This window comes from Lissotriton vulgaris, chromosome 2_1, assembly GCF_964263255.1.
Source record: "Lissotriton vulgaris chromosome 2_1, aLisVul1.2, whole genome shotgun sequence".
In the NCBI taxonomy this organism is placed as follows: domain Eukaryota; kingdom Metazoa; phylum Chordata; class Amphibia; order Caudata; family Salamandridae; genus Lissotriton; species Lissotriton vulgaris.
The window spans coordinates 821,338,656-821,363,175 of record NC_141687.1 but is presented as its reverse complement, the minus strand read 5'-3'; the positions used below and the strand labels follow the sequence as shown (position 1 = coordinate 821,363,175).

The following is a 24,520-nucleotide window of genomic DNA, read 5'->3' as shown; positions in this document are numbered from 1 at the left end:
CCTGAAGACACCGGCGTCTCCCTTGAATGGGACTAGTGCTGGTGAGTAAGTACTCATCGCAAGGCAGGGTACGGCTGACTGGTGTCCGACTTAGCCACGCAGCTGCCTTTGTGGCGCGTGACTTCTCCTGCTCCCCTCAATTATCTCCGAAGCTCCCCGCTTTCCAATGGGCTAAGGCACCGGCTCAGATTTAATGCGTGCCGCCGCTCAAGGTGCTTCAGTGTTGGGTGGGTGCAGATGTAGGCCTCGGAGGTCTTTGCATTGTCGTCTTCGCAAGGCAGGGTACGGCTGACTGGTGTCCGACTTAGCCACGCAGCTGCTTTTGTGGCGCGTGACTTCTCCTGCTCCCCAAAATCATTAGAACGGCCGACCTGCACAGCTCTCCCTTAGGTCAGCTTGCTTTCACAGAAGTAGTGTGAGGGCAGTTTATTTCTAGAACACATCCGACACTCAGCAGTCATCTTAAACTCTGTGCACATACACCTTACCTGAGGGGCAGGTCAGAGGAGAGGCCTTCTGTGTCCCAGAGTGTAAAATGTATGGGATCAACAAAACCCGGAGAGGAGCACTTGCAGTTTCCGGCAGTCTATCCTGTGCTGCTGCCGTGCACCGTGTACCTACGGAGCAGAGAGCTGCTGCTGGCGTTTTGTGGAGGTAGGTGAGGGCACCTGATCTATTTCCGGACCATGCTGGGCAGCAGGGTGGCTTTCCTAACATCAGCTGTTCACCCGGTCGATGCCACCTGGTGTTGCCGCGTGGACCATGCAAGTCTAGGGGCCAGGGCAACTTGCTGGTGCTGCGGGTGTGGAGTAAGCCATGCTCCGAAGATGCGGTTGGTCGGCTGGGCAAGTGCATCCTCCAGACATGTGGCTGGGATTCCTTTCTTGGAAAGGCTTACCGACAGGGTGTGTGTGCAACGCTTTAATGTTCTCCGATGTGCGCTGCTTGGATGACGTCAGAGCCATTGCTGGGCTCTCCCTACCGGCAGAGCTTCCCTCGTGGCTGGAGCAGCTGGTAGTGGGCAAGGGTCTTCCTCGCACCTGAGCAGGTTGGGGGCATGGGCCTTTTGCTCTGTTCTGCTGCGCCTTCAGGCCCACCCACGTTGGCAGCGTTGCCCGGGGCCTCCCGCTGACCTAGTTAACGCTGTTCCTTCCTGAGGGTACTTCCAGGGCTTAAGGGGTGATTCCTTGTGCGAGCGTTGTTCCCACGGTCAGCGGACTCGGTCCTTCGCTCCCTGGGGCGACTAGCAGTCGTGCAGGGTAGCGAGTGTCGCAGAGTAGCGAGTGTAGGCATGGGCAGCCTGCTCATTCAGTCCGGGAGGTGGCGTACGCTGGCGTGGGGGGGCAGCTAGGCAGGGTTGCTCACGGAGAGCGGGAGGGGGGGTGCGGGGGCGGGAACGGACACACGGAGAGGGGGAGGGGGGAGCGGGGGCGGGAACGGACACACGGGTAGCGGGAGGGAGCCTCCCCTAGCCCCAGCACGGAGGGTAAACAAACAAAGCACTCACCTGGACTTCGTTCCGGGGCCGAGGCGGGACTTGCTATTTCCCCGGGGCTCCTCCTTCACTCGGGAGCCTTGGGACAGACGACGCAGGCTGCTTCCTGCTCTCCACTCCTCCTCCTCCCGATGACACGGCGGAGGCTCGGCCGGCTGGGCAAATCCCAGCGCGGCCCTGGCTGTAGACGGACGGCTGCTTCCTTCGGCAGGAAGGCGGGTGTCGGCTCAATGCAGACCCAGATTCGGGGGCGTTCCCGAGAACAGGCTTTCGGCTGATGTAGCCAAAAGCCAAAAATTCTCGGGAACGCCCCCGAATCTGGTCCTGCATTGACGGACAAACGTGTCTTCCAATGGCTAGCCTCCATTTATGGAGCTAGCCAATGGAAGACGGGGGCCATTCCTGTCTCCCCTACTATACTCATTAGGTTTTCGCCTGCGCGAAAAAGCTGCGCAGAGCGCAGCTTTCACCAGGCAAAACCTAAAAATGGCCTGCTTTCTGTATAGAATGCTCATAAGAGATAAATAGGTGAATGTAAAACATTTTGATGAGCGAGTGTAGCTTTGAGATGTAAGCACTTCCCAAAAGGTGAAAAAATACACCAAACAGCATGAGATGAGATAGTAATACTCCTATGGGTGCAGCTATAGTCTTACTTTAGGTGTAGTTTTAATTTTTTTAAATAGGTCATGCACACAGCTGTCCACCACACCAGACCACAAGGGAATAGTTATAAAGACTCTCATTCGGAGTTTCCAAATATTTTGTGAGGGAATAAATGCTACATCGGGTAAAAACTTGTGCATCACAGTGCACTATGTAGTGGATACAATACTACCCCTTCATTCTGAGTTCTGTACATTGAATGAAGAATACCACACAGAATGGCAGTTTGCAAACTTGAATAATACTTGTTGACTTTTTCCCTCATACCAATTTTACCATGTGTTCCCTAAGAAAATGATTAAAACAATGAAGAATTGTCTTATATTACAGCCTTAATATACATTTTTTTAAATGTTCCCAATGACTTTTAGAGTTAGGACTGGAGTACTTTATGAACTGTATGGCCGGGGTACTCAAACTCCCTCGTTAAGTTTTATGATAACTCTTCAACTGGACAATTGGACCAAAACATGTTTAGGCATTGAGGAAGAGTACTCCAGAAAGTCCTGGTGGAGATTGGCCTAAAGTCAGGTTTTGTATTTGTACCACAGTATTGTACATTAGGCTGACAATTCATTGAAACTGTTAATTCTTGCTGAAGACCTTGGGGCAGATTTACAAGCTCCTTGCACCACTTTTGCGTCACTTTTCCTATGTTAAAAGTGACGCAAAAGTGGCGCATGGGGCTTGTAAATCTGCACCCTTGTACTAAAGAATTAAACCCAAGGAGAATTAAGAAAAACCTTATGTTGGGCGTTTGTAAAACAAAGTGCAAAACCAGGTTTTCTGGGAAGCATGAATAATAATACATTGAATCTAAGGATAAATATAATTATTTCGGTCTATTGTTTTGGTGTAACAACGTGTAGCAAATGTAGTGGAGACTAGGTTTGTCATTCTTTGGACAATAATGAAGCAATAATTGCCCCTTTGTCAAACTACCCAATAGTGAACCCCACGCCTCTCTGCCAATCTTTACATCCCAGCAAAGGAACTGTTATACAGAAAGCTATGGCATATTTAATATGCTTCTTTCTCTAATCAAATATAACTTTGCCACACCGAATATAGGAGTTTAAGGAATTAATAGGAGTAGAGAGCATTCACAATATGCTCCACTGATGCCCTTATTGATTTGTGGCCTAAAATGTTTTAGCAAGGAAGGTGTTCTTTTTTTATGTAGTCATTTAGATTGTGATTCTATATTCAAATCCACACTGTAAAAGGTCGATCAAACGTATGCTACATTCCCTTTCATAGTAGTGCTATGGCAGTTTTATTTCATTATTTATTAATTTCATAAGTGAACAATCATCGCATGAACCTAAGAGCATCAAAGACCAGTGGGGACTTCACAGACCAAAAGAATAAAGTAAGACATGCAGAAGTACACAATTAATAGTACAATAGGGCGTTTTGATCTTTCCTGAAAACCACAGCAGTCTGGATGGCATGTTCACTAACAGCAGACCCGACCAAAAGGTGGGTCCAGTTGTATAGTATGCTCGAGGAATAAAGTTGAGAGTTTCAAAACAAACCCTGTACTTGACGGAGTTAATACAGAGAGCACACAGTGGAATTACCAAGGTCAAAGGCCAGCATCACCACCTTGTTCTGTATTTGTTACAGCCTTTGGATCCAGGCTTCCAGTGTTCCTACATACAGAGCATTCCTGTATCCAAGACACGAAAGCATGCAAGCCCCAAACACTTCTGCTTTTCACTATGCACGTATATAGTGCAGGAGTTCACATAGAAGCTGACCCTGAAGGAAACAGGACAACCAGAAGATGGGAATTTTTGTGTCTGAAAAGAAAGGTCACAGTAAAAATCCACGGCAAGATATTTTACGAGGAATTAGGGTAGGTCTCAATTGGGAAAGCCAAAACTCATTACCAGCAGGTATTCTCTCGCCTCTATCAAACTGGACTTTCGTCCACATCCTGCCACAGATAGCGGAGGCACTCATCAGATGACTGATGGAACAAGAGATGACGGATCCAGTCTCAAAAGTTGAGAGCCATCCTTTTAGGAGAGTGACTTAAAGATAAAAGATTGAACCAGGTTACCAAGTAATACAGAAAGTCACCAAATACACTGCTGACTGAAAAGGAGGGAGAGAGAGGCAGTTTTAGTGAAGTATCTTAGGAAAGATTTAAACCACATTAGGCCCAAATCGACCAGAATCACTGCATGTAGAGAGATGATCAATAAGAAGTTTATGATTCACTAAGACAAAGTACGTTTTGAGGTCGAGGAGTAAAGGTCCTTTCTGAGGCCTTCATCTCTAGTAGCGCACAGCTCATCTAATGTGGCTAGGGCTGGCGCATAGGGGCAAAGGCCCACCTAGGAGGATCATGTGATCTTCCAAGACTCTGATGAACCAGCTGGCAAATTCTTCGCACCTACCTTAGAGCCTGCAGGGAGAATGAGAATAGGACCTGTAGTTTTTCAGAGTGGCAGGCTCCAGATCAGTCATCTTCAGCAAGGGGGTAATTGCCATTCTCTTGCAAGCCAGAAGGACCTGACCTGAAGGCAGTCAATATTTACTAATGTCAGAGATGATAGAACTGACTGCAAAACCTGGGGTCTGCTGACTTAAGTTTACCAATGGCAGAGAACATCTCCTTTGAGACACTGACAAGGATAAGATCAGACGCCGTATTAAATGTAAATCCGTATTTGTAAAGCGCAAACTACTCACCCTTATGGGTCTCAAGGCACTGGGGACCGTTGTGGAAATTAAGTGAGCTATTGCCCAGAGTCACATGGCGCTGAGGTGCCACCGGAGCCTGGGATCAAACCGTGAACCCTGTGCTCCAAAGTCAGCTGCCCTGGCCGCTGCACCACATCTAACTCCCATGCCACAGTTTCCAATGCTTCTCTAGAATTAACTTCTTTGAGTCTCATAGCGATCTACTGTAAGCCCTTGGGGTGACCAATGCTGAAAGAGCTGGCCTCTCGGGAGGTAAAGGAGTTACTTATAGCGAGTATAACTCTTGAGACACATTGGAGAATAATTTTATGCACTCTGAAGGTGGTCTTAGCAAGATGTAGGCACTTCTGGTAGCCAGCGAGCAAGTCAGTTGCCGCTGTTCTTCCTCTTGTCTAGTATGGAGGGGTTATGTATCATTCCTTCAAGCACATTTCTATAGCCAGGTGAATGAGAAGCTATATGTTCTCTACATTACTGTTGATCTGCCAAGTTCATATAACTAGTAATGCTCGGCAGGGATACAGTAATAGTACAAAACCAGGTTCTAGTCACACAGTTACTCCAGTTTCTTATAACTGAATGCAGCAAGCATGTGAGCAGTTTACAAACATAACCAGCATTGGCTTGCATTTTGACGCCTGAATAGAACATTAAAAAACCTGCTGCAGTTACAAAAATTAACTAAAATGAAAATGTAATTCTTAATGCTAAATAGCTACATGGAGATACATAATGTAATCTATGTTGGTTCGGTGTACTTTTGGGATGAAGATTGTCCGACATACATTGCAATGAATGATCCACCAAATAGCCAGAGGGAGAGGGGGAGAGGGGAGGAGGGGAGGAGGGAGGGGGAGGGGGAGAGGGAGAGGAAGAGGAAGAGGGAGAGGGGGAGGAAGAGGGAGAGGGGGAGGAAGAGGGAGAGGGGGAGGAAGAGGGAGAGGGAGAGGGACAGGGAGAGGGAGAGGGAGAGGGAGAGAGAAATACTCCTCTGGAGACAAATATTGTGAAGCATTAAAAATAATACAATCTGGGAGTGGCCTAGGGTCAGACCGAGATGGCCACCTAGAACCTCTGCTCCGCCGAGACCCTCTCCCTGGCACCAAAATCCTGCCAGTAATCCTGTTTCAGTGGTTCCACAACGGAAAGCTGCCAATTAGCGGAGCTGATCTAGATAAACCCGATCCCCACGCAACACTCAGAACTGGAGATACGGGTCCCATCAGTCTGGGCCTAGATAAATATTATAGGCCGGGGACTGAAGTACTGAGACTGCCCGAGAGGTGTGGGCCCGGATCAGCTGGTCGGACTGTAAGTCGCCGGTCGGAGCGCTCTCGACGGGCTCGCCCTAATTGCGACGCTTGGCTGCTGTATCTCTGGTGGAATTACTACTATTGCAGTGAGTTCCCTAGGAGCCCCGAGTGGAGGTTGCTGCCCCGGCTGCTGTGTGACGGAGATGGGCTGCCTTCCTAGGAGGCCTCTTATGCGGCGTACTGACTTGATCGGGACACGGGGCGGTGCGGTGCGCCCTCCTAGCGGTCCTGAGCTGTCTGCCAGTGAGGCAAAGAAATGTGTGTCTCGTTCTTGTGGGACTGAGATGCTGGGTGCATGTGGGCAGGCACTGCTAATGTTCCCCAGGGTGCAGACGCACAAAATATGCGGAGGGACTCAGGGTCCACAAATTCCGCCCTTCAGTGTGAGCTAATGCTGTGTAAAGTTATCATGGCGAGATGTAGCGCAGAGCGGGACAACGCTCATTAATGCCCCTGCCTCCCTGCTGCTTACCGCCTATTGACTTTCAGTGTCGCAGGTCCTGGTATGACATCAGCCCTGGGCCGTCTTGCAGTGGCTGCGGTGGGCCTGTGATTCCTGGAGGAGTGGGGTGCGGACATTGCTTCATTTGTTGGATCGCGGCACACAGTGTGCCGCCCACCTCTTGTGCGCTCCGTACCTGATCTTGGCGCCTGGGTGGTTTCTTCTTGCCTGCGTGTCCCCTCCATACCTGCGAAAAGGCATTCAGGCGCGGCACGACAAGTGGAACTGGGGACTCATAGAAACGATGGCTGGGAGACAAGAGACAGACAAGGGCCCAGGAGAGGGACGGACAAGGGTTCCAGGAGCTCGAAGCAAATCCAGTCAAACAAACTTGACCGGTACACCCTCCCCAAGGGTTCGCAGTCCGACCTGCGTCATATGGCCAAGGCAATAGAAGACTCCGAGGATATTGCCCAAGAGCTTACGCTGCAGGATGTCCTAGCGGCCATCCATGGAGTCAAATCATCCCTAGAAACAAAAATGGATACCATCTCCATTGACGTTAACATCGTTTGAGCTGATTTGATGAAAATGAATGAGAAAGTCAAAACCCTGGAAAGAAAGACAACTAGTCTGACAAAAGACGTATCCCTGCTCCAGCGAGAAGTGCGAAATCACAAATCCTCCTGTGAAGCGACCAAACACAAACTAGACGACTAGGAAGGCTGTTCTTGACGCAACAATGTCTGCATTTTGGGAGTGCCTGAAAAATAGGGGGGGCCCTTGCTGGGCTTGTTTGTAGAGGACCTCATCTTGAATCATTTCAAACCTAAAGGTCTAGGGACATTTTTCACCATTGAGCACGCACACAAAGTCCCTGGCGGAAGACCTAAGCCCGGTGCTCCGCCGTGCCCACTAATTGCCTGCGTCTTGAATTTCAGGGATAGAGGCGTGATCCTTCAGCATGCGAGGTCCGCACCCCCTCTATGTTATGAGAACGCGACTCTAACCTTTTTCCCGGATTTTACGCAGTTGGTACAGACACAGTGCCGAACATTCATGGCGGTCAAGAAGAAGCTCAGGGATAAGGGATTTAGATACGCTATGATGTTCCCGGCCTGCCTCCGTGTGGAGCCTGGAGGACGGGCATGGTTCTTCGACAATCCAGAAGTGGTTTCGGACTGGCTCGATAGCCGGCCTGCCGGTGGCCCCGGAGGGGCTAACAGAGACTGCGATCTGGAGCTGTAGGACCAGGGCTAAGAGGCACTGGTTGAATCTGTCATCTACACAAACTGGCTCAGACGACGGGGTCCAGGGACCTCACAGTTGGACATAACATCACATGGTTCCGTCTTCCACTAGAGAAATATCAAAGACAGCCCAATGGGGGCAATTGATGCAAAGGTGGGTTAGGGGCGGGAAGTCGGGGTGTTGGCTCTCCTCCTCGATTCTACATTTAGTTGTTTCCTAGTATTAGAACTTGGGCGACAGACACTCTGCCAGTTTGGTATGGGCAGTTATAAGTACAGAGGGCAGAGAAGCAGGGAGCGAGGGAGTTGGATGGGGGGTTGTAGGGATTTTTCTTTGCGAGTTATTTTTCCTCGACCCAGAATCGCACGCAAGGCGAAGACACAATATATTTGCTATTTCACCAATGCACAAACACTGGGATAAGAGCATTACAATTCTGAGCTGAAATGTCAACGGGCTTGGTGACAAAATTAAGTGGAGTATCGTACTACAATATATTAAAAAACAGGGCCTTGACATAGTGCTCCTTCAGGAGACTCACCTAGTGGGTCACTCTTGCAGAGCGATAAACTGCTGTGGGTATAAATTAATGGCACATGCAGGATTCACTACTGGATCCAGAGGAGTGGGAATCCGGGTTAGGAACTCTTTCCCCATTAGCGTAGACTCCACCTGGACCAATAATAGGGGTACAATTGTGGGCATCACGGGGTCCTGGGAGGGACAGGTCCTTACTTTGTTATCTGTCTATGTTCCACCTGGTCTCCAAACAACTACGTTTCAGGATCTCCGTACTACCCTTCTCTCACTCCCAGAGGGACTACTTGTATTAGGGGGCGATTTTAATTCTGTATGCTCAAGTGGGCTGGACCGACACCCTCCTTGTAAGTTGGGGCCAGCCTCCACTTGGCTTCCTGTCTTCCTCAAGGCCATGGGACTCATAGATACCTGGTGCACGTTCAACCCGGAGACAAAGCAATACACCTTCCACTCTGGAGCATACCACAGTTTCTCTCGCTCGATTACATATTGGTTCCTAGCTCCCAATCCTCATACATCCACGAGATCAGACACTTAGCAAAGGCCATGTCGGACCACTCACCACTATGGGCACATATTCTTCTGGACAACATCCGTATTGGCAGGGTTATACCCATTAACCCATAGTATCTACGTAACCCAAAAATACGCAAGGGTCTCTTAGCCACAACAGACAACTACTTTAAAGAGAATGTGGGTACAGTGACCTCTGGCCAGACACTTTGGGGATCCTTTAAAACGGTGATCAGGGGAGAAGCACTGTCCTTAATATGGGGTCATAAACGGGAGCAGCGGAAGGCGGAGTCTGACATAGAGGAAGACATTCGTAGGCTTGAGGGGGACCTGGAGGGGCGTGACTCTCCAGAGACGCTCCATCTACTGCAGCTCAAACGGGACAAATTTAAGGCCATTGACACAGATACAGCTCGATCCATGGAGAGAGAGAGAAACTTGGGAGAATTTATGACCTGGGAGACAAGGCAGGTAAGCTGATTGCTTGGCTGGATAGAAGGGAATGGGCAAGTAGAATAGTCCCGGTCCTCCTAGACGCCTCTAAAGCCAGAAAATTGGATCCCCATGATATAGCTAACCAATTCGCTGCCCATTCCGGGGAAGTGTATAAAGCAGAGACACCCTACGCCTAAGGAGACTTCAAAGAGATATTACTATGCCCACCCTTACCGTGGCTGATAAGCAACTAATGGACAGTACCCTGACCACAGACAAAATTGGGCAAGCAATTAGATCGCTTCAATCGGGGAAAGCCTCCGGCCCGAACGGAATCCCTGTAGAACTGTATAAACTCCACCATGACACAATTGCAGCAGATCTTAAAAATATGTTTGAGGAGAGCAGGGAATCAGGTGAACTTCCACTGGATCAACCCATAGATAATATCGTTGTCATTCATAAGGACAGTAAACCTAAAACAGACTGCTCGTCATATCGACCCATTTCTCTTCTAAATGCCCAGCCTAAAATCCTAGCGAAGGACCTAGCCAACCGCCTGGTTAAAATTATACCAACTTTTATTCACCCAGACCAGTCTGGATTCATCCCACACCGAAATACGGCTTTGAATCTGCATCGAGTCCATGGTGTAATTGGCAGGGCGGACACCATATGCGAACCAGCAGTTCTTGTCTCCCTGGACGCCACAATGGCATTTGACATGGTTGAATGGCCTTACCTCCTTGCGGTGTTCCAGAAGCTGGGGTTCGGCTCAGATTTTATCAGTTGGGTCCGCTTCCTATATGCGGCACCATTGGCGAAAGTGGTAGTAAACAACAAACAATCGGACGTCTTCTCTCTGAGCTGGGGCACCCGCCAGGGTTGCCCAATCTCACCCCTCCTATTTGCCTTAGCGCTGGAGCCGTTGGCGGCTTGGATCCGGCAAGATCTAGTGATCCGGGGATTTCGCTGGTCAGCAGACTGGGAGGACCGGATACCACTTTATGCTGATGACATACTGCTTTACCTCACCGACCCTCGTAAGTCGCTCATTGCCTTACTAGATATTTTGACTGTATTTGGGAGGTATTCCAGATTGAAAATTCATTGGACTAAGTCTCATTTGTATCCCCTCTATGGGGACATGCCAACTTATCCTCCTAGCTGCCCAATTCAACTCAGCGCATCAGGGTTCAAATACGTAGGCATATTCATCTCCCTAGACCCCAAGCTCATTACGAAAATAACCTCCTCCCCCCTTTACAGCGTCTGCGGCACGACATAACCAGCTGGAAAACCCTCCCGTTGTCCCTCCTTGGGAGGGCTTCCCTTTTTAAAATGATGTCCCTCATTTGCTTCCTCTATGCCTTGCAAAATTCGCTTGATGCTGTTCTCTCTGTTCACTTTAAAGCAATTGAGCAACTCCAGAGGGACCTATTATGCAATAGCCCGCCGCACATAGCCCTGAATAAACTAACCTTGAAATGGTATGACGGAGGTATTGCCCTCCCCGACATCAGAAAATATTACTGGGCTGCCCACTTGGCAGCAATCATTCATGGCACCTATGGACCCCCTGATGACCCAGGCTATCGAATGGACAGGTGCTTATAACAGAACACTGGACTCAAAACCAGTTCAACCCCCACTGACAGGCCCTACCGGGCATTTGGTGACTGTCTGGCATGCAGTTAACAGATCTCCGGGATGGAAGGGGAAACTGACATTGGCCACCCCCTTATGGGACTCCGAAAAGTTGGGAAACCTGTAGCAGACGTAGGGATTCGACAAGTGGGACTTGATCGGAATCTCCCACATCCAAGATATGTGGGAAAAGGGAGGCATAAAAACGTTTGCTTCCTTACAGGAGCAACATGAGCTGGCTGACTCAAAACACTTCCGCTACAGACAAATACGCCATGCTTTACGCTCAGCCTTCTCCACGGGCTCCTCCCCTCCCGAGTCCTCTCCACTGAAAACAGAGTCCTTGATGGGCACCTCCCAGAGAAGACGATTTTGCGGATTTACAATAAATTAATCCATAACATGAGTGACCCTCTTGCACTGCTTCGACAAAAATGGGTGGCGGATGGTATCGAGCTGGACGACATGGACTGGCAGGAGGCCGTGTCCTCCCCCAAAGTGGTGGCCATCCCAGCTAGACTGCGACTGGTTCAACTTAAAATCCTGCACAGAATATACATGACAGGGCCCAGACTGGTACTAATGTGGAGGGCACCCACTGAGGACTGTCGCAGGGGATGTGGCCAACTGGGCACATTCCTGCATATCATCTGGTAGTGCTCTCACATCCAGTCCTACTGGAGGGAAACTCATGAGGTGGTGAGGGCGGTCCTGAAAATCCATTTACTCCCGGAAGCCCGTTGGTGTTTGCTCAACATATGGGAAACCACTGATCTTAACACACAACAAACGCAGTGGACCACACTCGGTTTTGTGGTGGCCTAGAGGAATATAGCCAAGGCCGGGGGGCAGTTGCTCCTCCAAATCTGAGGGAATGGAAGATCAGCATGGACTGGTGCTTGTTCCGCGAAAAAAATGTCGCTCGTGGCTGCCCCAAAAAATGGTCGCATATGGGAACCATGGAACACCTACAGAGGGAACATTTGTATTCCACCGCTATCACTAACCCTTGATGACTTGCTTTCTCCTTGAGTTGTCCGACAAGTGTAAAATGTGTGTTATGATTTTCAACTATGAAAGTGCTTGAACAGATTGATGGTATCATGTAATGTAAGCTTACTGTCGATGATTGTTAATAAAATGAGTTTTAAAAAAAACCAATACAATCAAGCATACAGCTACAGTGTCACACCATACCTAAAGTGGGGTGCCAAAGAAAGTAGTGCGAGGATGCAGACACCCTGATCTCCAGACACAGAGGTGGATTAGAGAGTTGTGCAATGGAGAAATGTGTATAGAGAAGGAGACCTTTACATCAAGACTTTCAACAGGGGGTCGAAACGAAAGATGAGTGAGAGAACCCTATACGTTTTCACTTGCTTGTTCTCAAAACAGTCATGTTAATAATACAGTGAAGAGGATGTTCTGCTTTCAATATTTTAACAGTGGTTTAAGAAAAATAATAGCATTTTACACTGTTTCTGCAAGATTTACTTGATTTCTGGCAGAACTTTAGGAATATAAAGCTTATGACCTTAGTCTATACAGGCTTGTTGTTTTCATTCAACAAGTTGATTTGTGATAAGTGGTGTAAAATCTTGTTTCTGCTTATGGTGTGTAAAATGTTTTGGATTCTATCTATCAGTACAGTCATAATGAGTGGTGACACCAGCATCAACTAGTCCAGCAACTAGAACTGCCTAGTGTTATATAGGTGTGAATGATTTGCACGTTGCACTCACTCCTGTACCTATGCACGCCTCACTGCAATATATTAGAAATATGGTACACAAACGTTTCACACAGCATTTTAGAAAAACCCCATTGGCTTCTATTACAGACCATGCTTAAAATTAAAGTTGGATATAATGCAGTTACATTCCTTCTGATAGAAGGAAAAACATGTCACCTTGATCTGCTTTTGTTGCAATATGAGCTAAAGAGAGCTGGAGAGAAACACAGAGCGCAGGGGGGGGGGGGTGTTTATTGGGTGAAGCTTAGCCTCTTTTCTAGCCTTTTGATTGGCTGACTCATACCCTTACAATGTTCACTTTTAGGAAACTCATGGAGGAGCCAAACCTTACTTTTTATATATATCAAAGAATTGGTAACAATTGGCAATGCAAGGTGAGCTCACAAGCCAAACTAAACAAATGAGGATGTGTGCCCAGGCCCCTCAATTTTCAGAAACACATGTTCGAAGCACCTGTTCCAAAGATGTTCTTCCCTTAACTTAGAGGCATCAGAGAATGTGAGATGTCACAGCTGCTGACAACTCGACAAGAGGCCAGTGCCATAACAAACTATCATGTTTGTCATCGTATCAGAGTGTGTTCTCATTTCTTAATAGCAGTTAAGACATTTTTACTTCTCGCTTTGTAGACAGTGCACACTGTTTATTTGCATAAGACCTATTGTGGGCTTACCAAGAGCTTACAGCTGGCTTATGGTTGGCCTGTTTCATACCATTGGTTGGCTTTATTGTCAATCTTATTTGCTTGCTTTGTATTTAATGGCTTTCCTTATCCCATCTTGTCGAGCTTGTATTCTTTGATATATATAAAAAGTAAGGTTTGGCTCCTCCATGAGGAGTACTTTTCTATCATCTCATGCTGTTGGATGAAAGGTATATCATTCCACCTCCTATAGAGTGTTGACCTTACAATTCAAGGGTGTCTATTTTACTTCCCAAAATCCTAGTTCGTACAAAGATTGTAATTACAAGTGAAAAGCTTTCTATACCAGCTAATTATTAGGTGCAATAAAGTATGCACTCTTGTTAAATTTCAGAATGTCAGACCTGCTGAAACTTACCCGGGGGGGTGAGGGGCAGTAAATACTGGGGTATGTGGATTTTAGTGTAGAGGCCACCAAAATCCAAATGATATGTCCCATATTTTAGGCAAAACTTGTGTTAGGTGGAATTTATTGTATCTGATAAATTCCAAACTTAGATGTATCCGCTTTTATCAGGTGGGATAAGTACTGTATAACTTACCGAGGCACTCATACACAGAGCCTTGGTGTGAACTAAGTTTCTGTAAATGTAGGCATAAAATAACATTCGTATTTGTTTACTCAGAAGGGCGTCTTGGCACTCAATAACAGATATTTATTGTTACCCATCTCAATCAAACTCGTTTTATTGATCTCAAGAGGATGAAAGGCTGAGTGGACCTGCTGACATTTGCACCTGTGACCATGAGGTCAAACGCAGGCCCCTACAGTGGACGCATTAGTTCACTAAGAGCCATATGTATGAAACTTCAGTTTTGCGATTCTCAAATAGCGTTTTTTTGCGAATCGCTATTTGAGAATCACAAAACGCTATGTATGTAGGATTTGGAAATAGTTTTGCAAATCCTACATATTCCTTAACTGTGAATTGCAAATTATGATTCGCAATTAAGGAATACCTCCCCATTCATTCATATTGGCCTGGAGGCCCATAGGAATGAATGGGAAGACATTCTCAATTTGCGATTCTCAATTAGAGAATCGCAAATGAAGAATGCAATTTCAAGGGTGCCACGGTGTCAAAAGGACACCCTGTTGCATCCCTGAAATGTGCATGTGTGAACATGTGGCACACATACATGCCCTAAGGGCATGTATGTGCACCACATGGCACTTTGAAAAATGCAAAAAAAAGCATTTTTCTAAGAAATCGCAAATTACCACCAACTTGAAGTTGGTGGTAATTTGTGATTCCTTATGGCCAAATTGCACTTTTTATGGGTCTCTTACATTGCATTTAAGGAATCGCAATTTGTGATTCCTTAAATGCAATTGCAAAATAGGGAATCGCAAATTTGCGATTCCTTATTTTGCAAGGCTGTTTCTCATTCATACATCCCACGTAACTAAATTGCGATCGCAATTTTGAATGATACATATGGCCCTAAGCCACCAGACCTGGCTTAAGAGGAGTATACAGAGTATAAAATGAAGATGCTTAACATATGATGGCAAGGATACCGAATACACAACATTTGATGGCAATGCCTGGTAGATGGTTTTAACACCTGGCATTTGATAATGATACAGGTCATATAGTGCCATACTACGTCATATCATGGTGGTAACCAGGGCCTGCTTAGCGTCGGAGGGGACCAGTGCCATCATCTATATTGGCTCCCCAAGACCACTACCCTCGCCTCATTATCACCCTCCATCTCTCCTTAGCCCCTCTCAAACATGTATTTATTTCATAGCGCTTCTCATCCCAATGTAGTGTCAGAGAACTTTACATCCCAAACATACTATACACAGACAATTAGTCATACAAGTGTCTAATCAATATGGAAGAAATGTTACTTAAGGCATTAGGGATTACCAGGTGTGGAGCAACATCATCTATACTGGTAGGCATGCATGTTATAAAATAAGAGTGCTTGGTCTGGAGAAACAAAGAGGCAGATTTACTTAGTGTTCATGCAGCATAGTAACACAAGCGGATGTGCTGCGTTGCATGAAAAGGAAAGAGTACAACAACAGTATATCTACTAAGATATGGTGCGGTTTGTCGCTCCTCTAGTGCGGTCGTACCTTAGGCTACCTTGAGCGAATGCACACACTCTGTGTGTTAGATGCAAAGAGTCGCATTTATACTGGGGGTACTCTTTTGACATATTTTATTATGCTTTAACAAAGTTTAACACTCTACTACTATGTATGTGTGATGTACAGTGTAGCAAACATACAAAGTAATAAAGCTTTGGAAATCTTTTCTCCAACTTTATGCCTGCCTAGAGGAGGCGTAACGTTTTGATGCAAATCCCTTTCTACCAAAGTTAGGAGGTGGGGATTACCATAAAAATCCCTGACTTGGTGCATTGGGGAATCCACCCATGGGATGCCACCTTGATGCAAAGTACCACTAGTGCTACTGTGTTTAACTATAGGGATACTTTCCAATGCAATTCAAGATGGTGCAGGTTTGTGTCTCTTTTGTGATGCAAACTGGCCACAAAGTATTAGTAAATCGACCCATAAACTCAGGATTTAAAACTTAACAAATATTAGTTGTGGCATACTAATAAAATGTTATTACTACCCAAAGGAAACATTTTTAGCCTCCGTAGATTAAGGAAGGATTGGGGGAAAAAAACATTAGAGCTCTAAATCTATACCTTGCATTTTGCATGCAGTTGTTTTGATGCCAGTTTATAGCTCAAAGTGCTATAGTAGTATTGTAATTTATTAACTCCAAGTAACAAAAGGATCTCTGCTGCAAAAGCAATTACCCCCAGCAACTATCTAGACAACATACAAATCTGTGATCTGTATGTTACACGTAGTGCTTTGCCGCAGGAACATTAGCCCTCTATACAACTTTATCTTCAGTCAAAATTGTGACTAAAGAAATCACAGATCTCTCCATGAAGGGCATTAACCACCAGAGTTATTATGCCGTTTTTATTATCCCCTGAAAAATGTTGGGCACATAAAGCTCTCTTCATGCAGCTCTTGTCGCTCCTCAGCCTGAAACGCAAAGGGCCCCCTCAATCATGGCACAAAGTGTGGTGGCACTGGTCACACCACCTAAAGCTGGCACTGGTGGATGGCGACTGTTTCTCGCAATTGATGCTACTTTCCAGCACATGAATTTAATAACTTTCCCAAAAAGTTAATGCTTGCCTTGCGTAGCATTGCTGGACACAACGCCAACCCCTGCATACAAAAGACAGCACATGCTAGCAATCCTTAGGGTACCATGGCAATGCACAGTATCTGATGACCATTTCAGGGTTCTGGCAGCCATTCCCGCAACATATTGGGTGCACATGGGCATGCAAGGCAGTTCATGGGAATGGGAGGTTGAAACTAAATATCTGAGCTCTAACATGGAAAAATGAAGCTAAATATGGACATTTAATGGTGGTAATCGAGGTCATGAGTCTATACATGGTAGGCAGTATCTGTGCAAGTGGGGCTGTCGTGAACCAAAGTACTCTATGAAATATCTGAAAAATAAGTTGGCATTTGTTGTACATAAAATGAGCTTATGGACGGAGAATAAAATGCTGTTACTTGGGTACAAAAGAGTATAAGTTCAGAAGAAGAAAGGCTGATATTGTGGGGCAAATTATTTAATTTACCAAAAATATAAGGTTTGTTTGTGGAGTACTAAAACGAAATAAGGTGTATATCGAGCGAACTAATCCATATCAAAAGGTAAGTGTTCAGAAGGTGCAAAAGAATCTCATGAAAAAGAGGTCAGGAACAATTTTCTAACTGTAGGAACAATAACTACCAGACGCGTCCTAGGTAAGGGTTTAAACATTAACTTGATAAAGGTACAGCAAGTACCTCATGATAATTATGGTTCCTGCGATACGAAATGGGTTTGACGCAATTAACTTTGTAGTCTCTTCAGATGCTGCTGCTCTATGATTTTGTTGGTAAATTCTGTAGAGAATAATGTGATTATGGTCATGTCTAATGCATAGAATCATGGGCCTATTGAGGAACTAGCTGCTATGATAGCTCCAGGTCACATTCCAGATTATCTTAACACTCTTCACCTTTTTTTAACTAAAAAAAAAACCTTAGCATGTTACAGGTCCCTGAAGATACAGAGACTAAATTGCAAATGGACTTCTGCTCGATTAAGTTGAAATGTTTTGAAACTGAAAGAATCATAAGACACCACACTCACAAAGTAAAACAGACCAACTGAATGCACTGCTTCCATGCAATAATCAAATGTTATCAGACATCTTCTGTTCTGGGACTAGTCCTTCCCCTAGCTGAGGACCCTGTGACATAAAAAGCTTGTTGATCTGTACCCTTAGATAAATATGTACATATGTAAACAGTGTTAGAGGTGGAGTGAGAGGACTGGCCACACACATGCTTCATGCGTCCCTTGATTGCCTGTTCATGACGGGTGCGTGAGCAAAGGTTACATTATTTTCTATTATGTAAATCTGAATCTCACCTGGACATCCAGCACATTGAACAGTTTAATATTGTTGGGAGCAAAACCATTAGGCACCAGTATCTCCAAATCTGCATCTGGAACTATGCTCTGCCCAGTGTTGATAACCTTGAAAAATGAAAAAAGACCCAGTTTGATTATACTACATCCTTATACTTAAAATATGAATCATAGCAAACAAATTAAAACAATTCACCTTTAACCATGTAGCATCTACATCGTAGATGACTTATTTAGGAGAGCCCAAGCCATTAACTCTGTCATGTTAAATATAAAGTGCAAGAAAATATTATGAGCCATATATATGTCCTACAAATACCAGCATCAAACAAAGGGCAGAATGTTTCTAAAATCGGGAAACTCAAAAATAGCTCTTCTTGGACATATGAAGTGAAAATAGCCAAATGAATTTCGATGGAATGTTAAAAAAAATTCAAACAATTTCAAAATGAGATGCAGTGCAGCAATAAACAATTACAAAAACCAATACAGGGTCAAGATGCAATATCTGGCAGAAACATACTCTGTGTCTCAATGCCACACTACACTGCAGGTTCTGCATTATAATACTTCTGCCTTAGATACATTTGGGATAAATCGTGTATAATAGTTCGAAAGTCAGATCAATGATCATTGGACCACTGCAATGCCTCATGTCTATTTTTTGTGTTTGATCTGCTGGATGCTGTAAACAGGTGAAACAAGACCTCAAGGAGGACCAGAGCTGTTTGGCACAACCAGTGTCCTGTAAGGAAGATACACAGAAAGCTGCATGAGGTTATGCTATTGGCCATGTCCTCTGTGAATTGGACAGAAATTCCTAAATGGCAGAGCTAGTACTGGGGCTTCTGACCACATCTTCCATTTCTATTGCTCAACTCCAACCTGAAGATGACTTAGTGCAAGTAATGGATTATAAACTTGAGCATAATAAGGGAACAGAGGTTTTTCAAATGTTTCATCACGTGCTGTAGACATCTCTTTTGCAGTCACCCTTTTCCTTTTCTGTACTTTGACAGGCCTACAAATATCATGGTTTTGTAGAGGCTGATAGAATGATAGCATATGTCCGCGGTGACGGGCACTAAGAATCTCTCCTGAGACACAGCTGGCAGAAAGAGTTTGTGTTTCTTCAGTGTTGCTATACTAGGTTTACACTGCTCCTGCTCTCTGTCTAAAGAAGTTCATACTTTCACTGCTTTTAGCAGGAGAGATGCAGTGTTTGCAGACAGAGGTCCCTTTAAAAAAAATTTAATATGACGGTGCTCGCTCTTCTGGGACGAAGGATATCTCCATCTACCGTTGGAATGTTTGCCTCTATTACAAAACAAAGAAGGCATGTGAGATACGGGGTCTAAGACAGTGAACCCCCACTTCAAAGCATCCCGTAAAGGTAGGCAAAGACACAGGTGGGTACTGTCACAGGCAATGCTGCTTTCAGCTATACTGATGCGTAGGATAAAGTAAGTTATCCGTTTCCAGTCCTCAAAAAAGTTAAAAAAATTAAATTAAAAAAAAAGAATCACATAGACGTTTTGCTGGGGTGAGCAGGGGAAATAAGTTAAATAGGGTTCAAAGGGTGATGCAGGCCAAAATATTGAATTATTAGCATAACATTTTCCTTTAGAGAGATATCCACAGAAAGACTGCTTTTTGTTTTAATAGTCTTTCATGTGTGTTATTGTATATTTAAATGGGCCTTTTGCATGTAGTTGATAAAAAGTTAAAATCTTGAAACTTGTAAGAATAAATGGAACAATCATACTGGTGGCCCTGCTGATCCAAGCATTGCACTCCAGTACATCTTTTGAAAAGACATCCTACTGCAACAAACAACAATGAAGTCTTGTGTCTTTCAGAATATTTGTTTTCATATTGAAACCAAGGGCTTTTATAAAGTCAGATTGTGAACAAATGCAAATCATGTATTGAAGGAAAACGCTCCATACTGCATTCTATCAACATGATCTTCCATGAGTAACTCTTGGAAATTTGTAGCACTCACATTAAAAGTAAAGTTGACTTTTTCTAGAAGACAATGTGGTTCTGCATCTTGTCCTGATTGTCCTATAGTGGGACCATAAGAGAAGGAAGATGGCGACACAGATCTGGAAAAAAAACATAATTAATGATCAAATTACATGTTTATAGTTTATTTACATTAAAATCATATGTATCATAAACATGATAAGGTTTGTAGTTTAATGCACAGATATATTCCATCCAGATTTTTTAGATTGCAAACAGGTGACCTAGATGATGAATATCATTATTAATAGAATACTAGTAATCATTAAATATCACCACCATTAAATTCCTCTATGATAAAACGATATAAAAACAAATACAACAACGCAATAAAACTCTGATTGATATTCTATTAATTACCCACTACATTTTAACTTAAATATTATGCAACATGTTTCAATACTCTGGAGGGCAGTCATATTTATCATACCATAGAGTAACAGAGTCACAATGTATGATCCACTTTAGTGTTAGTCAAACATGGTAAATTTGAACGGGGGGTGTACTTGTGCAAATCTAACTCCAGTCTGTCCTGGTATTAGTATATTTCAGTCTCTTTTAAACATCTGAGGCAGAAAAGCACCTTCTCTGCAGTTTAATGTCAGAATAAAATATACACTAAAGGAACACTCAGGAACATCAACCGTATCTACCTCAGAGCTACCATGACTACCTCATGAATAAGCTTAGCTAATACAATACAGAGAGCATCCTACTCAGAGAAAGGACAGGAGCGAATAAGTGAGCAAGGCCAAGGATTTGGAGGCCCACTTAGGAATCTACCTCAGACCAACGGATCTTACCTCAAAGACTACCGCAAAGACTAAAACATTATCTACCTCAGGACGCTGATGAAGAACCGAAATAGAGGCAAGCGGAATGCCACGCGACAGGAGATAAAGAGGGACTATATATACTTTTATATCCTTTTTGCTGATATAGATACGAGATAGCTGTAGGGGTCCATAGTGGAAGGAGGGGTCAGGGGGAACATAATTACGCAATGGTCAATCAATACGCATATATGTTAGGCTGGGACATCTGTAAAGGACGCATGGGGGAGGGGGTGGAACATTAGCATACTAATTTAACGGCTCCCAGGGGGGCAGAATGGGGACCTTGCCGTCGCACGTCCAGAGTACAAGGTTTGATAACAGGGGGGTTGGGGAGGGAAGGGAGGAAGGGGGGAGGGAGTGTCTGTCTTGTCTACATACTCTGAATCTATCCACTATCTTCTATGCTATCTACTTCCGTCTATCTACACACCTACATACAAGAAGTAACATAAAATCAAGATCTGGTGGGGAGAAAAACAGAGCCAACGGGGGGGACACAGGTACCAATCACCACCACAGGCAGGTAACCCAGGCAAGAAAGGAATGCACGTATACAGGACAAGTGGGGGAAAGGGAAAACGCTGAACAGCGAACACACACCTTAACCAATGACACAAAATAGCATGACTTCCTTATCATCTAGCTTAAAGATAGTCTCCCTCAATGTCAAAAGCCTCAACCACCCAATCAAGAGAAAAAAAAATCCTAGACTACCTAGCTAAGACCAAGGGGGATGTGATCCTGTTGCAAGAAATCAAGCTTTCTCTTGAGGATGCCAAGCAAGTCAAAGCCAGATGGATAGGCCAGGTACCATGCTCTCCGGCAACAGGGAAGAAGCAGGGGGTGATCACTTTGATAAATAGGAACTCCAAGATAACAATAGAGGACAAGCAACACCACAAAGCAGGGAGAGTATTGATAAGACACCTGAAAAGGGGGGAAGAAAGCATCCATGTAGCGAACATTTACGGCCCTGACACTGACGACTCCGCCTTCTGGGAGGAAGTCTCAAAGCAATTCCCCAGAAAGACCTTACAGTGGTGGCTGGGGACTTTAACACAGTACTTGACATCACACTGGACAGACAATCACAATGCCACTCCCACCCCACAAATGCACACAACACGCTAAAGAACATATGCACCAGATTTAACCTCAAAGACCCATGACTTCTACAACACCCTGACGCTAGAGATTACACCTTCTACTCCAACCCGCACAACTCATACAGCAGGATAGACTACATATTAATCCCAGGCACACACACTCACCTAATAGAACACATTGACATTGCAACAAGAACACTCTCAGACCACTCGTGCATCAGCCTACAGCAGGCGTCATAACAAAGACAACCCACGTCGATGGAGGTTTAATAACGACGTCCTGGCAAACCAAGACAACAAGCCCAAAATAGAAGAGGCCAATAAAGAATACCTGTGGCATAACGACACACAGACCACTGATCCCAAGATCGTATGGGACACCCTAAAGGCCACAGTCAGAGGTGTAATAATAGAAATAAAGGCCAAAATGAACAAAAAGGCTAACCATTATCTGAACAAACTTGAAAAAGACATCAAAAGGTTAGAAACTAACCATATCACAGACACAAAGAACAGTAGCACCCTAACTGATCTCACTAGGAAAAAATATGAATATAACAAAATCTTGAGCGAAAGAGCCGTGGATGAATAAATATAAGGCCATCAACCTCTGCAAGGCTAACAAAGCGGGGAAGCTCCTAGCCTCCTACCTCAAACACAAACAATGACAGTACACCATCTCATCAATCACTGATGCTCAAAAAAAACATACACAAGACATAAAGATATCCTAAGAACATTCCAAGAGTTATTTCAAGAACTATACAAGAAAGACCAGTCCTTAGACCAAGAAGGGTGTGCAAGCTACCTAGAGAGATTAAACCTCCCAAAGATAACGAACGTAGAAGCACAGACGCTAGGACGGGAGATAAGCTCGGCAGAAATAGAGATGGCGGTCAAGTCACTAAAAGACAACAAAGCACCAGGCCCAGATGGGTACACTGCCACATTCTACAAAACGTTCCTAACGATCCTGCAGCCAACCATGAAAAAGTGTTCAACCAGTGCGCGGGGGAGGGAGTAGTTTCTCAATCCATGTCAGAGGCAAATATAATAGTCATCCCGAAGGAAGGGAAAGACGTACAACTACCCCAAAACTACAGACCCATATCACTAATCAATGTGGACTGGAAAGTCTACGCCAAAATCCTGACCTCAAGACTAAACACTGTGCTCCCAAGACTAATAAGCAACTCACAGGTAGGGTTCCTAAAGACCCGCATGTCACATGACAACACCAGACTATTATGCCACATATTGGAACGCGCCTCCAAAATAGACAAACCAGCGGTGACTATCACACTAGATGCCCGGAAAGGGTTTGACAGGGTATCGAGGGACTTCCTAGAACAATGCATGCGGACATACAATTTGGGGAATCATACACACGGAAAGTAATGACACTGTACGGGGACCCCAGAGCTAGTATTGAAATTAATGGGGGGCGGGGGGGTTCGGATCCCTTTGTCCTACAATGCGGGACAAGACAAGGATGTCCCCTGTCCCCCTCGTTATTCCTGCTGGCCTTGGAACCTCTGATCAGGGACATTAAGACCAATGAGGAGGTGAGAGGGATCACCATCAACGAGGTCAAAGTCAAACTAGCCACGTACGCGGACGACATCCTCATAGTGACTGAGCGACCCAGGGCCTCCATCACGGCTCTCATGGAAATCATAGGAACATACTCGAAACACTCAGGATACAAGCTAAACAAGGATAAGTAGGAGTGCAAACCACTTAACATCCACACCACTAGAGATACATTGGGGAACTCGGGCCTAGCATGGCAAATGGGTTTCATCAAATACCTAGGGATATACTTACGCAAAGACCTCAAAGCCACACTTGACCAAAATGAAAAGCTACTGCTAGAGAAGACAAAGAGACTGTTAGAGTCCTGGTCCCCCAAATTTATAACGTGGTGGTGGAGGATAGAAACAATTAAGATGATGTTCACCCCGATGATCAACTATCTGCTTGGTATGCTCCCTCTCCTACTCACTGACGACTTCCACTGCAAGATAGATAAGATGATTAATACATTTCTATGGCGGGACAAAAAAGCAAGAATAAGCTTGAAAAAACTAAAACAAGGCAAATAACTGGGAGGCCTAAACGTAGCAGATTACAAAACCTTTCAAACTGCATTTCTAGCAAAACAGGGGGCCTACTGGCTTCTACCTAGCCAGGAGTACACGCCGGCATGGCTTGCAATTGAGAGAGCCATCCTAAACAACCTAGACCCAATAGTTCTCCTCACAGCCAACAAACACATACATGCTTCCAACCCAATACTGAAAAATACCAAAAACGCCCTGCTTAAAATAGACCAAAAAATGGAGTACATTGTAAAAAACTCAAAGTGGGAATCGCTGAGGGCAAACTCCAAGGTTAAGTACAGGGGGAAACCCCTCTCCATAGACACATGGTAGAGGCTAGGTATCTCCTACCCAGAACAGCTGGAAGAGGGAGGCAACCCCACCACCTTCTCCACATTGAAAACGAAGCATAAACAACCAGACATAGAACTGTACAACCAATCAATCAATCAGTGACACTTATAAAGCGCGCTACATACCCGTAGGGT

At 45.0% G+C, this 24,520-nt stretch overlaps 1 protein-coding gene across 1 annotated transcript in view; it reads right to left on the bottom strand.

Annotated features, from left to right (window-relative positions):
* Positions 1–24,520, bottom strand: part of ITGA4 (integrin subunit alpha 4) — a 531,379-nt gene that overhangs the window by 50,086 nt on the left and 456,773 nt on the right. Inside the window, exons 22-23 of the mRNA XM_086956223.1 lie at positions 19,966–20,068; positions 17,961–18,068 (exon numbers count right to left, since the gene is read on the bottom strand). Of these exons, the coding sequence (XP_086812349.1) occupies positions 17,961–18,068; positions 19,966–20,068 (211 nt within the window). The remainder of the gene's footprint in view (positions 1–17,960; positions 18,069–19,965; positions 20,069–24,520) is intronic.